The sequence below is a fragment of the Brachycentrus maculatus genome, unplaced genomic scaffold (assembly GCF_059751285.1).
Source record: "Brachycentrus maculatus isolate JH-2025_06_01 unplaced genomic scaffold, ASM5975128v1 h1tg000368l, whole genome shotgun sequence".
NCBI classification, from domain to species: domain Eukaryota; kingdom Metazoa; phylum Arthropoda; class Insecta; order Trichoptera; family Brachycentridae; genus Brachycentrus; species Brachycentrus maculatus.
In genome coordinates this window covers 447,411-465,889 of record NW_028281117.1, presented here as the reverse complement: position 1 = coordinate 465,889, position 18,479 = coordinate 447,411, and the positions used below count along the sequence as shown (strand labels likewise).

The window sequence follows — 18,479 nt, the reverse complement described above, 5'->3', positions numbered from 1 at the left end:
TAAATTGATCAATTAATTTTAAAATCAAACACAGATTTTTTGAGTCAACTAAGTTGTATTTTATTAAAAACACATAAAAATTTAAAAAAAAACCCTTATCCACACCAAATGGTGCATAGGGCACTGCTTCATATAAACGCAGTGTTATCGTGATCGTTTACACATGAAGGAAAGGTGATCAGCCCTCCGCTTCAGGTACCAGTCCAGGGTAATATTAAATAAATATTACAGTGAAAAAATCACTTATATTTATTTTACCCCCCCTGGGAATCAAACCTAGGACCTCCAGAACGGTAGCCGAGCGTGCTGACCATCACACTACGGAGGCGGACAAAAGGTAAGGGTAAGAAAACAAAAATTTAATGAACAGAGGTCAGGAGAGAGTATGCATCCCGTCTTACACCTCTCTCAGTGGGGAAACATGCAGTGTTTATGTCATTGATTCTTGTGCCTTGCTTTGGGCATAAAGTCCATAGATGAGTATTATCGAATGGGATGGGACTCCCATCTCCATGAGAACTTTCCACAGATGTTCCCATTTTACGCAATGAAAAACTTTCTTGTAATCAATAAAACATAAAACTGGCGTCAGGAACTCTTACATTATTTTTAATTCAAATTTTTGCTTAGTAAATACCACTATCTCATTAAATCTACTGTGACACATGTTTCGATGCGTTCCGCATCATTTTTAATCACCATATGTGAAGCTAATTCTAAATTTTAGAATTGGGTCCTTGGGACGTTGAAGGTTGAAGAGGGGGTAGACTCTTAAATTAAGCTAGGATACAAAATACTAATTCCACTTCTAGTGGAACGGAAGGTCTGTGGACAACAGTCAACATTCCAGCTTCTTATTTGATTTGTTTTATGAACTTCCCCGTCTTATTCCTGATTACTGAGGGTTGTGACCCTTGTGGAAGCAATGTTTTACGAACTAAGTAGCGAAATTTAAAGACAATGTGAAAATTGCGGTTCGCTCCGGTCAGGTTAGCAGGCTAGCAGGTGTCGGCACTCACCGGTGGCGTAGAGCTTGCCGTCGTTGGTGACGGCCAGCAGCGTTTGCTCGCCGCCCACGAGCTGCGAGGGGCGCAGCGCCGACAGCGCCTCGCAGGCGGCCGGCAGCTTGACCTTGGCGCCCTCCACGCCGCCCAGCTGCCCGCGGTGGTTGTGTCCCCAGCCGTACACCACGCCGCCGCCGCCGCCCCACCACAGCGACCAATCCTGCGGCCGCCTGAGGTCAGAACGCACCGTTAGATGCCGGAACATTCCTCTTACTCCCCTTCCTCACACTGATATGGAGCCATACAGGGTAGAGACAGGTGGATATACAGCTGTACAGTATGTCCAAAAAGAGTTGAAATCAAATAGTACGTTTTTTAGGGATGGAAAAATTGAAAATGATATAGGAGTGAATGGTGCACTGAATGTTAACCCTTACTGGTCCAATGTGGAATGTCATTCCACATTGACTTTTTGCTCTTAGGTCCCATGTCGGATATTATTCAACATTTTTTTCATCGTTAGTTTATTTATTTAAATTCCAAGCTTACATTTTTGTCACTCGTATCTATTACAACAGTATGTGGAGCAGAGGACAAAATATGTTTTCCAATTGGAATGAAACTTGCTAGCTAGATTTTTTTTTTAATTTTGGGGGACCGGAAAGGGTTAAAGCATAATATTTATAACAACAATTTATAATTTCAATTTACAATCACACAATCATGGATAATGTGGCAGGCAATATAAAAATAAAATACTTGTATAAGATCACTTTTTGAGTTCAAAATATAAACTGGGTTTAGAAGTTCAAACTTCATCTGTTTATGAGAACTCTGTAGTTCTTCGAAACTAGTCATGTTTACATTAACAAACTGAAAAAGCAGTCCTACATAAGTGTTTTATTTTTACATTTGAATCATCACGTTTTCCACAATGTTCAAAATCAACAAATAATATTGAAACCGAGACATATTTGAGGGGCGAGAATTGAGTCGGCCTTACTAAACCATAAATATTGAAAGTACAGATAGTACAATATTTTCATGTTGTATTTAGGTTGATATTGAACGGGGTTACTTGTTGAGCCACTGCAGAAGCTGTTCATCGTGCTGCTTGGTGAGCAGCGAGTGGTCCTCCCACGGGGTGAGCTGCTCCGTCTGCGAGCCGCCGCCGTCCGCCCCGAGCTCCGTGATGCGCTTGCGCACCTCCAGGCAGAACGATGGCGGCAGCGGGTTCCTACACACGACATGAAAACAATAAATTGAAGAAAATAACCACTGCTTAAAAGACAGACAGACTTAATATGTTTGTGCATCGAACACAGCTCTCGTGTCCATACAAACATTAAGATATATATTGTGTTATTTTATACACATTGAACGAGTTAAAGAAAATATGTTAAATTTCCATTCATTTAATTAGCAGTCACTTTGTGGTAATATCTATCAATTTTTAATTTCAACTTCACTTGGTAAATAGTGTTTGAAAATGCATCGAAATTATATTATTATAACCTTATCCGCACCCAATGGTGCATAGGGCACTGCATTGAATTGACGCAGTGTTATCTTGATCATTACTTACATGAAGGCAAGGTGATCACTCTTGCGCTTCAGGAACCAGTCCAGGGTAATATTAAATAAATATTACAGTATAAAATCACTAATATTTATTTTCACCCCTCCTGGGAATCGAACCCGGGACCTCCAGCACGGTAGCTAAACACGCTGACCATTACACTACGGAGGCGGACAATCGAAATTAATGGAATAAAAAACTGCTAATAAAGCCCTACCTATACGAACATATATGATACATCTGCATATTATCATTCAAATGCAACAAGCTGTATGGTAGTATTACACTCCCCTTATCATTCATCATTCTCTTTGTGCAATACTTTACACAAAGTAAACGATGAATGATAAGAAGAGTGTTAGAAAAGGCGTATAGCTGATTTGATCCTTGCCTGTAGATGAGGGATTCGGCTGTGCGAAGGGCGTAGCAGTAGCGCCGCAGCCAGCCCCAGCGAGGCGCGTCGGCTCCCACGTACAGCTGCCGGTCCAGCTTCAGCGTGCAAGCCAGGGCGGCCATTTCCTAAACACACATACAATCATTACAATGAGTACGGGATACAATAGTAATAATAATAATTTTGAATAATCTATATTGCGCCATTTTCATAAAATACTACCTCAAGGGCGTTTCACTGTGATTATATTGGGGATCAAGGAAGTCACCAATGACCATAGAGTACCATGGAAGTGTGGGGATGCAACCCCGAATGCCCCAGTCTTTGCTGCTTTCTACATTTTGTCTCCTATAGTAGCCAGTATTTCTCTTTAATTTCGTTGACCATATGGCGTACCCATGTTTGCGGGAAAAGCTTAAAAGCGTTTTTTTTTTTAAATATTGTTGGTAGAGAGCGGGAGATGCTTAAAAACATTCTATTTGTTAACTTTTGGAAGAGCGAAAGAGATGCCAAAAAACATTGTACACATCGGAGTCGGCTTTGTGGTTACTTATTATTAGGTCACTAGTGATTAGTATATAATTCTAATCCCATCATCCCATCAAATGTATCCCATTCCTATCCGGGAATCCGTAGTACTGGTCTGATCGACCTGACTGGTATGTATGACAGACGGGCCAGAAAGACAAGAGCGCAGTTGGCAGTGTTGCTAGAGTCTAGGGGAGGTGGGTTACCCGGAGGTAGCGCGAGTGCATGAGGTGCGTGCCCATGCGCACGAGCGGCTCCTCGTAGTCGTGCTGCGCCAGCAGCGCGTACGGCAGCAGGCGCGCGGCGCCCGCGGGGGGCGCGCTGCCCGCCACTATCTGCGCGCGCAGCTTGCGGCACGCCCACGCCACCTGCGCGGCTCCTGGACAGCCAACAAGCAAGTCAACAACAAGCAAATCAAACAAATTCTGCCCATCTCCATAGTGCGGTTAGGAATCCCAACACTAAAATGTAATTCTTAAACAGTATTAAGCGGGGGCTTACGCCATCATCAAGTCCATACAGAAGTTAAGGCAGGCCTTACTCGCAATCACAGAATTCAGTAAGAGTCCGGCAGCGCTTGAAGCCGCACATCTTTCATACTTCATATATATTGAAAAAACATTTAAAAAAAAAATTTAGTGCCTCACCTTTCAATAACTCCATATATTTATGTTGAAAAAAATTTATTTTTTCAATAAAAAGATGATAATTTAAGAATAAAAATGAAATTATGTTAAAGAACCTGGGTTTAAAGAAAATTAAGTGGCGGGTTATTGATTGATGAGCCTTTACAGTTTTAGATAACTACATATTTTAGATAACTTTGACTACAGTTCTATTTGGGGAAAAAAATATTCATTTATTTTCTTTTTTCATTAACTTCTCGATAATATTCAAAATGACAAAGTCATCAAGATACTTCTTTACAAGTAAAGCATATATGCGTATATTTATATAATACGATTTATTTTGTTATAATTTTATTTATCACTTTTTTTAAGGAAATATATTCATGGAACAGTTGTTAGGACATATTGTTAGTTGCATTTAGAAACTTAGTCACACATTTATATCACATTTTTAACTTTTTGTCTTTTACTATCCATCGCTTTGTAACTTCGCCATCTCGGTTTTTCTCTGTGCCACTGTATTTTGTCGGAGGAACACATTTTAAATAAAAAAAATTAAAGGAATACATTTCTTTATTCTTTCTTTCTTCTTTTATCCATGTTCGCTCCCTAGGTGGAGCAACACGAGTCGTCTCCAAGTCACTCTGTCACGCGCCATCTCCTTGGCTTCCTCCCAGGTCAGTCCGGCGTCTCGAAGTTCCGCTGAGTATAGTCGGTGAATGGTCGTCAGCGGCCTTCCGGGGCGCCGGAATCCTCGGGGTTGGAAGAAGAGACACGAGGGATTGATGCCCTCAGGTGGCATTCTAAGGACATGTCCCAACCATGTCCACCTTCTTCTCTTCGGGACTTCCAGTATGAGGGGCTGTTGAGTTCTTCTCCTCACTTCGTCATTCCTGACGAAGTCATACCACTTTATACCCAGTATTCGCCTCAGGCATCTATTTTCAAAACTTGCTAGTTTCTTGCTTCGAGCTTTGGTGAGGTGCCACGACTCACATCCGTACAGCAACACTGTTAGGATGCAGGCGTTAAAGAGACGACACTTGGACAATAAACTCCGCTCGCTTAGGCCTAAGAGTGAACATTTCTTTATACACACATATAAATGTCAGTGTATCAGATTTGAGCACCGATTAATTTTAGTAACATTGGCAATAAATAAGCAGATTCTTCTATTTAAAATTAATAACTCACCAAGAGATGGCAGTAGCACGCAGTGGAGGAGGGCCGCTGTGAGGCGGGGGGCCATGGGCAGCGAGGGTGGCAAAGGGGGCCCCAGGAGCTTCATGGCGGTCTCCACACTGGCACGGGATAGGACTCCACGGTCTGAGCCAACATCCTAAAGGAGAAGAAAACAATTATTTGTAAAATGTTTACACGAATATCAAAAAGTTTTTTGAGTTGTTTGTATGATGAAGTAATTCAGTGTTTATTCAATGTGGTGCCCTATGCGCCACTGGAGTGTGGATAGAGGTCAGAAGAATAATGATCACCTTTGCATTGATGTAATTGTCAATCAAGTTAACAATAAAATTAAGAAAGGTGCATTGAGATGGTTTGGACATGTACGAATGAGTGAAGAAACGGTAAAACAAATTTATGAGGCAAATATAATTGGAAAAAGGAGCAAAGGAAGACCGAGAAAAACACAATCAGGTATGCCAAATACTTGAGAGTGGTCAGGTTAGGAGTGGTAATAATCGTCAGGTATGTATGAGGAAATGCATGAACGTGGAAGAGGCGAAGAACGTTTGCAAACAGAGTGGTGTGGCGTTCAGAGAGAATTCTCTGCCTACCCCTGCAAGGAAGCGGCGTGATGGTTAGTTAGTTAGTTAGTTAAGTTAACATGTTACCAATTTACACACGAAAGAATGAGCATCCAAAGTTACATACAGGCGCAAATTTTGGAACGAACAAAGTTTTCAAACAAACAAATTATTGGAACGAAAAAAGTTTTGGAACAAACAATATTTTGTAACAAAGTTTTGGAATAAACAATGTTTTGGAACAAACCAAGTTTTGGAACAAACTAAGTTTTGGAATGAAAACTTTTTTGGAACGAACAATATTTTGAAAGGAACAAAGCTTTGGAACGCAATATATGCAGTTAAATTGTGCCATTTACTTGCAAGTGTCAGGTCTGCCAGACTGAAGGTGTGCTTGAAACACCGCAACACCCGGTCAAGTGGTACAATCTGGAATAGAATATGTATTGAGGTGTCGGTCTTACATTAGGGTTTTGGTAGGCCATGACGGGATACACGATGAAGCGCCAGCCCCACCCGTTCACGGAGCCATCGCTAGTGAAGTGCCATCGCACCGTATCCCCTGGGAACAGTAATAAAATCAATCAACATCTCAAGCACTATCTTTGTGATATTTTTTCTTATTTAACTAAGTTATAATAGGCCTCAAAATAGATTATTATGAAATATTAGAAATAAAAGCAGAAAATTTAGAAAAATTCTTTCTTGCACTAGCTACACATCACTAGAAGGAAAGGATTAAAAAAGCAAATCGTCCTAGGTTTGTTTAGATATAAAATTTTGCTTAGATTTTTTATTGAAGAGACAGATTTCAGCTCCATTTTCTTGTAGACATATCACTCATATAGTACATGCTTGCTAACTTGCATGCTTTTTACTTTTTCAAGTTTTTTATGTTTTTAAGTTTAATTTAATTTAAATTTTATTTTAATTTTGTTTTCTGATATTTTGTATTTTTGTATTTTATCTTAACATTTTCATTCTAGTTCAACTTCTTATAACTATTGTATTCTTCCAGGGTCCTTTACTATGACCTAAATTATATTGTTTACCCACACACAGGCAATGCCTTTGTGGTATCTTTTTTTGTATTTATATTTTATTCATATTTTTTGTATTGAATTTGTCATGTTTGTATAATGCAAAAGAATTTAAAATAAAGAAAAAAATTATAATAATCTGTCCTGGCATACACTCGTAGCTTCCTTCATATCCATCCTTCTAGTCATCATGCCCTCCAATTATGTAGACTTTTGACACCACCAGATTTTAAGTTGTGTGCATTTAAGTCTTTTTTGGCTGTACTCGTTCTGCTCTTGCGTTCGCGTTTGTCAAATATTCTTTCTTGGTCATTCTCTCGCTACCCATTCGCTCCACAAGCCCTTACCACCCAAAAACTTTTTAAATCTCTTCTTTTTCTTCTTCTTCATCTTGTTGTAGGCCTTGTGGCCTGTTTTTAAGAGGGATTAGCCTACTGCGATGTCGATTACCAGCTATCGACCCATCTCTTTGGTGGTCTGCCCGGGAGTCATCTACCATGGGGTTGGCCGTACAGTGCGATGAGGGGGGGGTCTGGATGGTTCCATTCTCCTCACATGCGCATACCATTGTCTCCTTCGTTGCCTTCCCCACCTAACGACATCTTCCATCTCGCATATTTCCCTGATCTTTGACTTTTTAAATCTTTTCAATAATCCCTAGTTTTGCCCTACATTCCTTACCAATATCGTTATTTTTGATTCTGTCATACAACGATTTTCCACACATTCTGCTGTCATCCTTCCTTTGCCAATTCCATGTTCTGCTTACACACATCAGTGTCAACACCAACATTCTATTATGAACTGCTCTGCGCTTCAGGTACCTGTCCAGAGTAATATGAAATAAAAATAAAACTGAAAAATCACTAATATTTATTTTGACCCTCTTGGGAATCGAATCCAGCATGGTAGCTTGGCATGCTAACCAATACAATACGCTATGGAGGCAAACAACATCGTGATTTTATTACAAAGTTAGGTTGTAAGTTGCAGATATTCACACCAAATTTGACCTAGTAGTCCGTAGAGCAACATTGATACCGCACCTGTCCACGCGGGGCGTGGTGAAGTTACCTGGCACGATGAGCTCCGGCGACCAGTCGGGCAGGTCGCGGCCGGAGCGCGTGGCGAGCACGTGCATCTGCCCGTCGGAGATGGTGAGAGGGTCGTGGCGCCGCTCCGTGGAGCACAGCCGGTCAAACTCCACGCGCAGGTGCACCGCGTCCGGGATGCGCACCTCCCCTGAGAAGAAGAATACATAATTTACTATGGGTGTTTTAACTTTCCGGGAGTATGGACGTAAATGATCATCAGTGCAATTTTCCTCAAAGGAGTATCGACGTTAATGAACGTCCAAGTCCGTCTGTCAGTTGGTACAATGTTACTTGTATAGCAATGACAACTGTGGTTATTTCTATATAATTTTTTTTCTACCTTTATAAAATATGGATTTCATGAAAAAAATTTTTTTCAGCTATACAGCTCTTAACTGTTCTGATCCCCGTCCAATCTGGTATGTTTCGAAGCAAGGAGATCTGTCTTCTGCCCACACCTCTTCAACCCTCTATTAGGTGTGATAGCTCGTACTTCTATCCTCTAAGCTACAGGTTCCCAAACTTTTCTAGTCTAGCACCCCCCTATCGAAATTTATCATCAAAGGGGAAAATAAATCGCCAGAATGTCGCATCATAGAAAGAGGGAAAGAATAAAAATAAATATCTTACTTCTTAGCACTTCAATTGTCTCTTCTTATGGCCTGTAAAAGTCTTCTAGAATGCCCACAAGGGGGCGTTATCGCCTACTTTGAGAAATACTACTCTAAGCACATGCCCCAGATGGGACACCGTCTGAACTTTGATATCAGTCTGCAACTGTCTTTCTACCCTTTCTCTTTGGAGCATATTAACGTTGCTGACCATATTTGGCCCATCGAATGCATAGCATTCTAGCCACATTTGGCGTGCCCTAATCAGTTCATAGTGTTTATAATACAAAAATAAATGTTACCGCTGAGGCAGCAGTCGTCCGGGTAGGGGTGCGGGGACTCCTGCATAACGGGCGGGGGCGCGGGGGGTGCAGCGCCCGCCTGGTCCAGCTCCATCACGCACGCTTCGCGCACAGCTTCCTGGACTGCTTCGTTACTCGCGGACATTGCTGCAATAAATAACAATGTGTAACAACACTGATAAAATAAACAGCTCCTTCTTTATCTTTCAAAGTCCCAAGGGCATTACTCTCAAATTTAGACAAAGCCTTACATTTGCCGTTTTTAAGTATAAGTTTTTACTGATATTTTTTGGTGGAACTGCTTTTTATAAAATAATAACTATGTATATGCATTTTTCTAGATTAATTTGATTTGACCAGTGACCGGGTTTCATTATTACCGACATCATCACGCTAGTGGGAAGCTAGACGAAGTTATATGTTATAAACATAACAAGGCAGGGGTTGAAAAACCATGATTTTTGTCATTTTTCTTTATTAATTGATTCAAGTCACTTTATCCATTTTTAATTTAAGTTTTACTTAATATTAAATAAATAAATAACACTATTTCTTCAAATCAATGACACATGTTTTGATACATTCTATGTTATTCCCATACGGTGTTTGAAATGATGTGGAATGAATTTTAAGAAATAGTGGTATTTACCAAGTAAATTTTAAATAAAAAAAAGGATAGAAAGCTAACTGCTGGATCAATTTATGAAAATACCACAATTTCTTAAAATCTATTGTTAAATGTATTACTGCTGACGCATTCCGCATCATTTTCAAACACCGTACATATATGCATACGTATAATTATACAGAATACATGTAAACACATCGCTCACTCCTTTCAAGAACGTCATATATCAAAAATCGTCAATTTTCAGTTGTGCGTGTTTTCAGAATGCCCAGAAAATGTACTTTATCCCAGCAAAAGAGGCATATTTTTAACTTAATATTTACCCGCTACAGGGCAGAAAATGTTGTTTTTGCATTTTTAAGAAAAGGTATTCTTTAATTATTTTTTTAAACACATTAAATATTTTTCAAATGGAGAAAAAACCTTCAGATTTTACCTTAAAAGATCTGTTGCACAGTAAAAAGTTCAATAAGTGGCTTGATATTAATTTGTAATACATTGTGTTATAGTTTTAAACTTTAAAAACGTTCTCCTGAAAAATCAAGTATTTTGATTTATGACGTTCTTGAAAGGAGTGAGCGACATGTCACAATGAATTTTAAGAAATAGTAGTATTTGCCAATTAAAACTTGAAAAACAAAATTAAAAAGGATAGATATTACCACAAAGTGACCGTCGAATCAATGTATCAAGTTAAAAATAGTTTGGGAATGTTGCATTTGTTACCTTGCAGCACGCTGGTGAGGACTGTGGCCGCGTTGGGCGCCTCCACCCGCCCCGCCACCGCCAGCCGGAGCAGGTCCAGCAGCCCGCGGGCCTCCTGCTCTCCCAGCAGGGAAGTGAACTCGTCCAGGGTCACCTGCCAAACAACCAATTGGAGTCTCACATGGCGCTATATAAATTATCCAAAATGATTATTTTTTATCATGGATGAGATGGCCGATAACACCATCTACTTCATATCTATCCACCTCCATTATCTAAATGTGAGAGCTTGCTGGAGTCGACCGAGTCAAAATAAATATATGTGATTTTTCACCCTGTAATTTATTTCCCGCCTCCGTAGTGTAATGGTCAGCACGCTCGGCTACCGTTCTGGAGGTCCCGGGTTCGATTCCCAGGGGGGGGTCAAATAAATATAAGTGATTTTTTCACTCTAATATTTATTCAATATTACCCTGGACTGGTACCTGAAGCGGAGGGCTGATCACCTTTCCTTCATATGTAAACGATCAAAATAACACTGCGTTTAAATGAAGCAGTGCCCTATGCACCATTGGCGTGCGGAGAAGGGTTTTATTATTATTAATTTATTAAATATATCCTGGACTAGTACTTGACATAAGAAAGATACATCACAAAACCTTACATTCATGTAATTAAGTATCAAGTAAATACTGCATCTATACGATGCAGTGCCCTATGCATCATTGGGTGCAAATATAAAAAAACCTTATCCGCACCCCAATGGTGCATAGGGTACTGCATCATATAAACGCAGTGTTTTTTTTATCGTAAGCACATGAAGGAAAGGTGATCAGCCCTCCGCTTCAGGTACCAGTCCAGGGTAATATTGAATAAATGTTAGAGTGATAAATCACTTATATCTGTTTGACCCCCCCTGAGAATCAAACCCGGGAACTCCAGTATGGCAGCTGAGCGTGGTGATCATTTTACTACAAAGGTAAGTTGTAATGCTTGTCAATTAAAAATAGTGTTATTTGAAATGTACCTACTCACTTTTAAAATATTTAAGGTCGTCATTAAATTTAAAGCACAAATCATAATAATTAATATCCACAGCACCGATGCGACGGGGGCCAAACTCACCAGTGGCGCATCGTGGGGGGGGCACGGCATGGTGGCGGCCGCCACCGACACGGCGCTCGCCGACATGCGCGCCGAGTGGCGGGAGCTGATGGACGCGCTCAGCGGGCTGCTGACCGTGCTCTGCAAACACTCATTTTATTAGGACCTTTCTTACCTGCGACAAACCAAGATTCCTCCTAGAATTCTGCTGCACACCAAAAGCTAAAATATGTAGACCCTTGAAAAATTATTAAGTAATAATAATTATTCTATAAAAACCAAGTGTCGTCTCTTTGACACCTGCATCCTGTGTTTGCAGGCGATGAGCTTCTTGGCGGAGGACTGGGGGGAGGGAGACATGATCGGACCGGATATGCCCGTGCCTGAGGACTGTCCTAAGGTCAGTACTATTGGAAATTATTATGTTGTTATCTCATCAAGGGTGAAGAAGGATATGGAAGTCATAGCATTTGCATATATATTCTTCTTTGTCACCGACTGTAGTCTGTCCAAAATCAAGTGTCGTCTCTTTGACGCCTACATCCTAAGTGTTGCTGTACGGATGTGAGTCAAGGCACCTCACCAAAGCTCAAAGCAAGAAACTACCAAGTTTTGAAAATAGGTGCCTGAGGCGAATACTGGGTATAAATTGGAATGACTTCGTCAGGAGTGACGATGTGAGGAGAAGAACTCAACAGCCCCTCATACTGGAAGTTCTGACGAGGAGAAGGTGGACATGGGAGGGACATGTCCTTAGAATGCCACCTGAGAGCATCAACCCCTCATGTCTCTTCTTCCGACCCCGAGGATTCCGGCGCCCCGGAAGGCCACTGACGACTATTCACCGACTATACTCAGCGGATCTTCGAGACGCCGGACTGACCTGGGAGGAAGCCAAGGAGATGGCGCGTGACAGAGTGACTTGGAGATGTCTCGTATTGGCCATATGATCCACCTAGGGAGCGAACATGGGAAAAGAAGAAGAGAAGAAGAATTTTTCTATACCACATATAGTAAATTAGACAATATTATGAAAAATAATTTGTCATGGAAATTAAATAATAAAAAACAGAAAATGAAAATTAATACATTGAATTTGACCACGGCATACCAGTCGTGGAGCACTGTATCAGGACATCAGGAGATCTAACGTAACCATAGACTCTATAACGACAGAATGTAGATCTTAATAAAAGACTTATTTGGGTACATACCGTTACAAGATTGTGCAAATCAGCCGGACCCTCTCCTCCGCCATCTCTGGCCGCTTCTTCATCTTCCTGTTCCGAGCTTGATCCGGCCTCCGCTCCGGTAGCACAGCCGCCCACGCTGTTACTTAATCCTGCACCGCTCGCACTCATTGCTGAAATGTTTCCGGCCACGGTTGTTTCGCTCGCACCCATTATAGGATTACTGGTCAAACCCGCTGCGCTCGCGCCCATCGATGAGACACTACCGCCCATCCCTGCTCCGCTTGCGCCCATTGCGGTGAAGCTACTGCCCATCCCCGCTCCACTCGTGGCCGTTACGGGGACATTACCACCCGTTGCTGTCCCACTCGTGCCCATTACGGACACACTACCACCTATCGCTGTCCCACTCGAGCCCATAACGGAGGCATTACTAACTATTGCTGCGCTACTCGCGCCCATTACGGAGGCATTACTAACTAACGCTGTCCCACTCGCGCCCATGATGGATGCATTACTTACTGTTGCTGTCCCACTCGTGCCCATTATGGGGGCATAACTACTCATTGTTGTTCCACTCACACCCATTACGGGGACATTACTACTCATCGCTGTCCCACTCATGCCCATTACGGGAACATTTCCACTCGTCCCTGATCCACTCGAGGCCATTACGGATGCACTAACAGCCGGGGTTTTGCTGGTGGCCGTGGCCGTGGCTGCGGGGATGGCACTGCTCGCCTGACCAAATGCTCCGGGGGCAGCGACAGTGGTGACTGCTGATTGGTTCCCAGAATCTGACATGGGAGGTATGGGGGGATCTCCCGGAAGCGCGCAGTGGGGGCGTAGCGCTTCAATTATCATGGAGCGAGCCTGGTAGAGTAAACAAAAATAATGTTAACACACTTCAGATGGGTATTTTTAATACCGCTGGCAACGGGATTTGATAATAACGCACATATAGTTAAGACCTTGACAAAGAGATCGGTATATAATAATCATATAAAAACATTGGATGATTTCTTCTTTTCTGCCTTTGAAATGAGGCCGGCGCAGAAGGTAAAAATACTCTTCCCGTCCTTAAACATCAATCGACCCAAGGGGTAGAAATACCTTTCCCGGCCCGAGTGTGTTAGCAAGACTATACCCAATTTTTTAAATATCAACTGACGGTGGAATCAAGGTCAGGAAGTTGCAGTACCTGGAGGATGTGTGCGGCTCCGAGTAGCAGCGACAATGCGCGCTGGCGACAGCCGATGGGCTCCAGGTCCAGGAGTTGCTGCGCCAGTGAGGGCAGCTGCGCCGACTTGTTGGTGGTTGCTAATTCCTTCTGCTCTTCTTTATCATAGATACCTGTAACCCCACACAAAAAAATATTGTCCATATTTTGACCCCATAAAAATACAGGATATTTATTTTCACAATGTTTTTCTGTCCGCCTCCGTAGTGTCGCCTCCGTAGTGTAGGGTCAGCACGCTCGGCTACCGTTTTGGAGGTCTCGGGTTCGATTCCCAAGGGGGGTAAAATAAATATAAGTGATTTTTTCACCGTAATATTTATTCAATATTATCATGGACTGGTACCTGAAGCGGAGCGCTGATCACCTTTCCTTCATGTGTAAACGATCAAGATAACACTGCGTTTATATGACACAGTTCCCTATGCACCATTGGGGTGCGAATAAGGGTTTTTATTATTATATGTTTTTCTGATGATCACGTCTTAAAATTTTACAGGGAAATATTTTTTTTTAGTGTAATACAGCCTCCCTTCTAACAAATTGTTTGCGTGAAACGCTTAAAAGCATCTTTAATATACTGTTGGTAGAGATCAGGAGACACTTCCAAGTGATCTATTGGCTTACTTTCTTATTTGCGGTAGAGCGCGAGTCGCCAAAAACCAGATTGTACAGATTGGAATTAGGTTTGCGGTTACTTGTGATTAGTATACGACTCTAATTAGTTTATAATTCAGGGTCGGGGTAGATGAAAAAATCGCCCGACAACAATGTGTTAAGTGACCTTCCTTGACTTAAGTGATCAGTATCCCATCAAACCATGTGCGCCCACAATGGGGGGAAAGGGGAGGTACTTGCCCACCCCCTGGATGGATTGAAAATAGTCAAATAATGTTACTTTTATTTATGTGTTCATAAAACATTTGTTGCTACAGTATGCCCTACATTAATACAGTGTCCTGTCCGTTCGTTTACCATACAAATACACAGTAAATTAAAACTACATTCCCAAAAAATTTGCCCCCCCTAGAAAATTTTCTGCAGGCGCCCACGCACCAAACGTATCTCATTCCTATCTGAGAATCTGTAATACTGGTCTGATCAACCTTTGATTGACCTGCCTCTGTGTAGTAGATGGGGCAGAAGAACTAGGTAGTGTCGCTCGTTGCTAGTCTCTAGTAGAATCGGGGTTGATGAAAAAACTGCCCAACAACAATGTGTCAAGAGTCACGCATAGTAAGTGTGTGTACTTACCCATGGCGTGTGCGCCGAGCGAGTCCCGCTGCACGGGGAAGTGCTGCGCGGCGAGCGGGCGCTCCGAGTGGGGGGGGGCGCGCGGGGCGTGCCAGGCCACGCTGTGCGAGGAGCCGGCGGCCACGCGTAGCAGCCCGGCAGGCGGCGCGGGCGCGGCGGGCGGGCCGCCCAGCGCCGCGATGGCGCCCGGTGCGGGCGGCGCGGCGCCCAGCCCCACCACGCCCCCGGGCCGCTTGTTCACCGCCGTCGTGCCGTTGCCCTGCTGCCCGTGGTCGTTGTCGCCCCACGCAAACACCTACACAAGACAAACATCTTCATCAACTGTCTATCGACATCCAGTGAGCTGTGTGACTAGGTCAGTCTGTAGGCGCCGAAAACTGTTCACAAATACACCAAAATAGGAGTTTTTGGGGACTCATTTTAACTAACGCTTTTTTCATAAGCACAATCTGCCCACTCATTTAAACAGCTGTATAAGGTTTGTAGCAGTCAATAAGTCGTGTTAGTCAGTCACCCTAACCGCTAACAATAGTAAATTCTCAGAATCCAATAACTGCAACTATGTAGAACAAAGGAGGCAGTGACCGGGAACAAAAGAACTGCACACGTCCAGTGAAAGGCTACCTGGATTTGTTTTGACTAACAAACTTTGACCAGTATCACTGGTCTGCTTTCAGTTGGTGGGAAGATATTGCTTCTTGGCAATAAGTTAACCACACATCTGAACAAGATGTGTGGTTCTCTCTCTGATCTGAATCCTGCGGATTGGTCTGCAGCAGCAGATAACATCTCCTTCGCCATCCTCGTCTATTTTTCGAAGCCCTCTTCAGCTCCTCATACGTCTAGCAGCCCATCTCTTCGTATAACTCGCTTAGGTATTTGCTTGACTACACATCTGAACAAGAAGATGTATGGCTATAACCATATATAATACTGACAAGATAAATCGATGTAAAACACATACTGAGTAATAAGTTAACCACACATTCTGAACTGTATCAATGTGATACAGTGCCCTATGCATCATTAGATGCATATGAAGGCTAAAAAAAGAAGAGGATAACTAAATTTTCTGACAGGAAAAGCTATTCTGTCGCTTAACACATTGTTTGTGGGCGGTTTTTTCAACAACCGTGACCCTAATTATACTCAGATAGTCTGGTGCCTGCCTTCAGCATACTAATCACAAGTAACCCAATACCCGATTCCCACCTGCACTATGGTTTTTGGTGTCTCTTGTGCTTTACCAAAAGGAAGCAAATAGAACGCCTATAAGCGTCTCCTGCTCTCTACCAACAATATGTAGAAGACTATTATAAATTTTGCATATTGAAAGCATTAACTTTGTGGATCATATTGACATTTTATTTTGAGAAATAAAAATTTTTGAAAAAGAGTTTAAAGACTTTGATTTTTGATCCACTCACATTTTTATTAACCAACTAGTTTCGGCAACAACCTGTTGCCCTCTTCAGGGTTTAATTTATGACTAAACATATATATATATATATATATATATATATATATATATATATATATATATATATATATATATATATATATATATAAGGATAAGGATAAGGGTGGGGGTAATGTTGTTTTAAGGAGGGGTAAGAGCAAGGAAGGGGATAATTGTGTTTGATTTGATTTGATGGGAAAAATATTAAAAACGGTTAAACTATTATATCATATAAAAAAACTATTATAAGTGATTCCCGCAAACAATGTGTTAAGAAGTGATTTAGTTTGGGATGAGGTCGGTCACCTGTCCGTCGGCCGTGGCGGCCAGGCAGTGCAGCGCGCCCACGGCCACGTGCAGCACGCGGCGGCCGCGCAGCGCCTCCAGCAGCGCGGGGCGGCGCACGTGCGCGTCGCTGCCGTGCCCGAGGCGGTGGTAGTCCCCCTTGCCCCAGGTCCACACCTCGCCCGCGCCCGTGAGCGCCACGCTGAACTGCGCGCCGCACGCCACCTGCGTCACGCCCGCGCCGTTCAGCCGCTCCACGTTCTGCGGCAGCGAGCAGCCCTCCGACCCGCCGCGGCCTGCCACAAACCCGCAAATGCATTACCGATCAAACTGAACACATAACTAACTAACTAACTAACCATCACGCCGCTTCACTGCAGGGGCAGGCAGAGAGAATTGAACGCCACACCACTCTATCTTTGCAAACATTCTTTTCCTCTTCTACATTCATGCATCTTCTCATACATACCCGACGATTATTACAACTCCTGACCGCTTTCAAGTATTTGACATACCTGATTGTGCCAAGTTTTCCTCGGTCTTCCTCTGCTTCTTTTTCCAACTACACTCGCCTCATAAATTCGTTTAACCGTTCTTTCTTCACTCATACGTTCCACATGTCCAAACCATCTCAAACACACCTTTCTTAATTTAATCGATAATGCTTATCTCAGCCTTACATTCTTTCCTTATTTCATCATTCGAACATCTATCTAACATCGTTTTGCCACACATTCGTCATAAACTAAACACATTATTTATAATTATATACTAACAAAATTGCAATAACAGTAAACTCCCCATTTTCCAGGGCCAGGTTAGCCAGGAAACGGATTATCCAGACAAAAAATATATTTTATAAAAACAAAAAAATTCACAATATAATGTGGAAACACATGTTGAGGGCCGAAGGCATTTGTTGTCCGCAGTGATAGAATTGTAGCAGTCAAAAAGTCGTCTAAAGTCAGTCACCCTAACCGCTAACATTAGTCAATTCTCAGAATCCAATAACTGCAACTATGTAGAACAAAGGAGGCAGTGACCGGGAACAAAAGAAGTGCACACGTCCAGTGAAAGGCTACCTGGATTTGTTTTGACTAACATGTCAAAGGACTTTGATCCTCAACCGAGACAAAGGAACAAAGAGTTCCCAAACGATATAAAAAGGGGTACGGCCCGTGCCTCGCTATCTCATTTCTCCACCGGGAGCGGGACTACGAAGATCGACATCTCATTTCTCCATTGGGAGCGTGACTACGACGATCGACATCTCATTCCTCCGCCAAGAACCCGTCAAGCAATACCAACGTCGTCACGAGAACACCGCATCAAGACCTCGCAACGATCTCCAGTCCAGCACCCTCGTCAACATCACGAAGATACTCCGGCCAGCCCGACAGTCCATCTACGCTGCCGCAACTTCACAACGCCGCAGATACGTCATCGATTCGATCCCCGCCACGTCACACTACGTCAACACTACACCGTACCGTTTCGTGTAGCCCTTGTTGACCAATAAATACTATTCAATCCGACCATCGTCTTTCTTCACCACACCCCCAAAGAATTACAGTATAGTATTCTTATTGAAATATGATGATGACTTTGCTCGTGCTACATTTGCTAATTAGTTTGAATAATTCCACTGATGATTCTTCGTAATTTCAGTT

The 18,479-nt window shown here is 42.5% G+C and overlaps 1 protein-coding gene across 1 annotated transcript in view; it reads right to left on the bottom strand.

Annotated features, from left to right (window-relative positions):
• The window catches only part of HERC2 (E3 ubiquitin-protein ligase HERC2), a 109,473-nt gene that overhangs the window by 17,530 nt on the left and 73,464 nt on the right, over positions 1–18,479 (bottom strand). Inside the window, exons 62-75 of the mRNA XM_088269954.1 lie at positions 16,831–17,105; positions 15,066–15,360; positions 13,776–13,927; positions 12,599–13,447; positions 11,406–11,525; positions 10,302–10,434; positions 8,948–9,094; positions 8,015–8,182; positions 6,365–6,462; positions 5,329–5,473; positions 3,712–3,884; positions 2,975–3,102; positions 2,083–2,241; positions 1,020–1,234 (exon numbers count right to left, since the gene is read on the bottom strand). Coding sequence (XP_088126080.1) covers positions 1,020–1,234; positions 2,083–2,241; positions 2,975–3,102; positions 3,712–3,884; positions 5,329–5,473; positions 6,365–6,462; positions 8,015–8,182; positions 8,948–9,094; positions 10,302–10,434; positions 11,406–11,525; positions 12,599–13,447; positions 13,776–13,927; positions 15,066–15,360; positions 16,831–17,105 — 3,057 coding nt within the window. The remainder of the gene's footprint in view (positions 1–1,019; positions 1,235–2,082; positions 2,242–2,974; positions 3,103–3,711; positions 3,885–5,328; positions 5,474–6,364; positions 6,463–8,014; positions 8,183–8,947; positions 9,095–10,301; positions 10,435–11,405; positions 11,526–12,598; positions 13,448–13,775; positions 13,928–15,065; positions 15,361–16,830; positions 17,106–18,479) is intronic.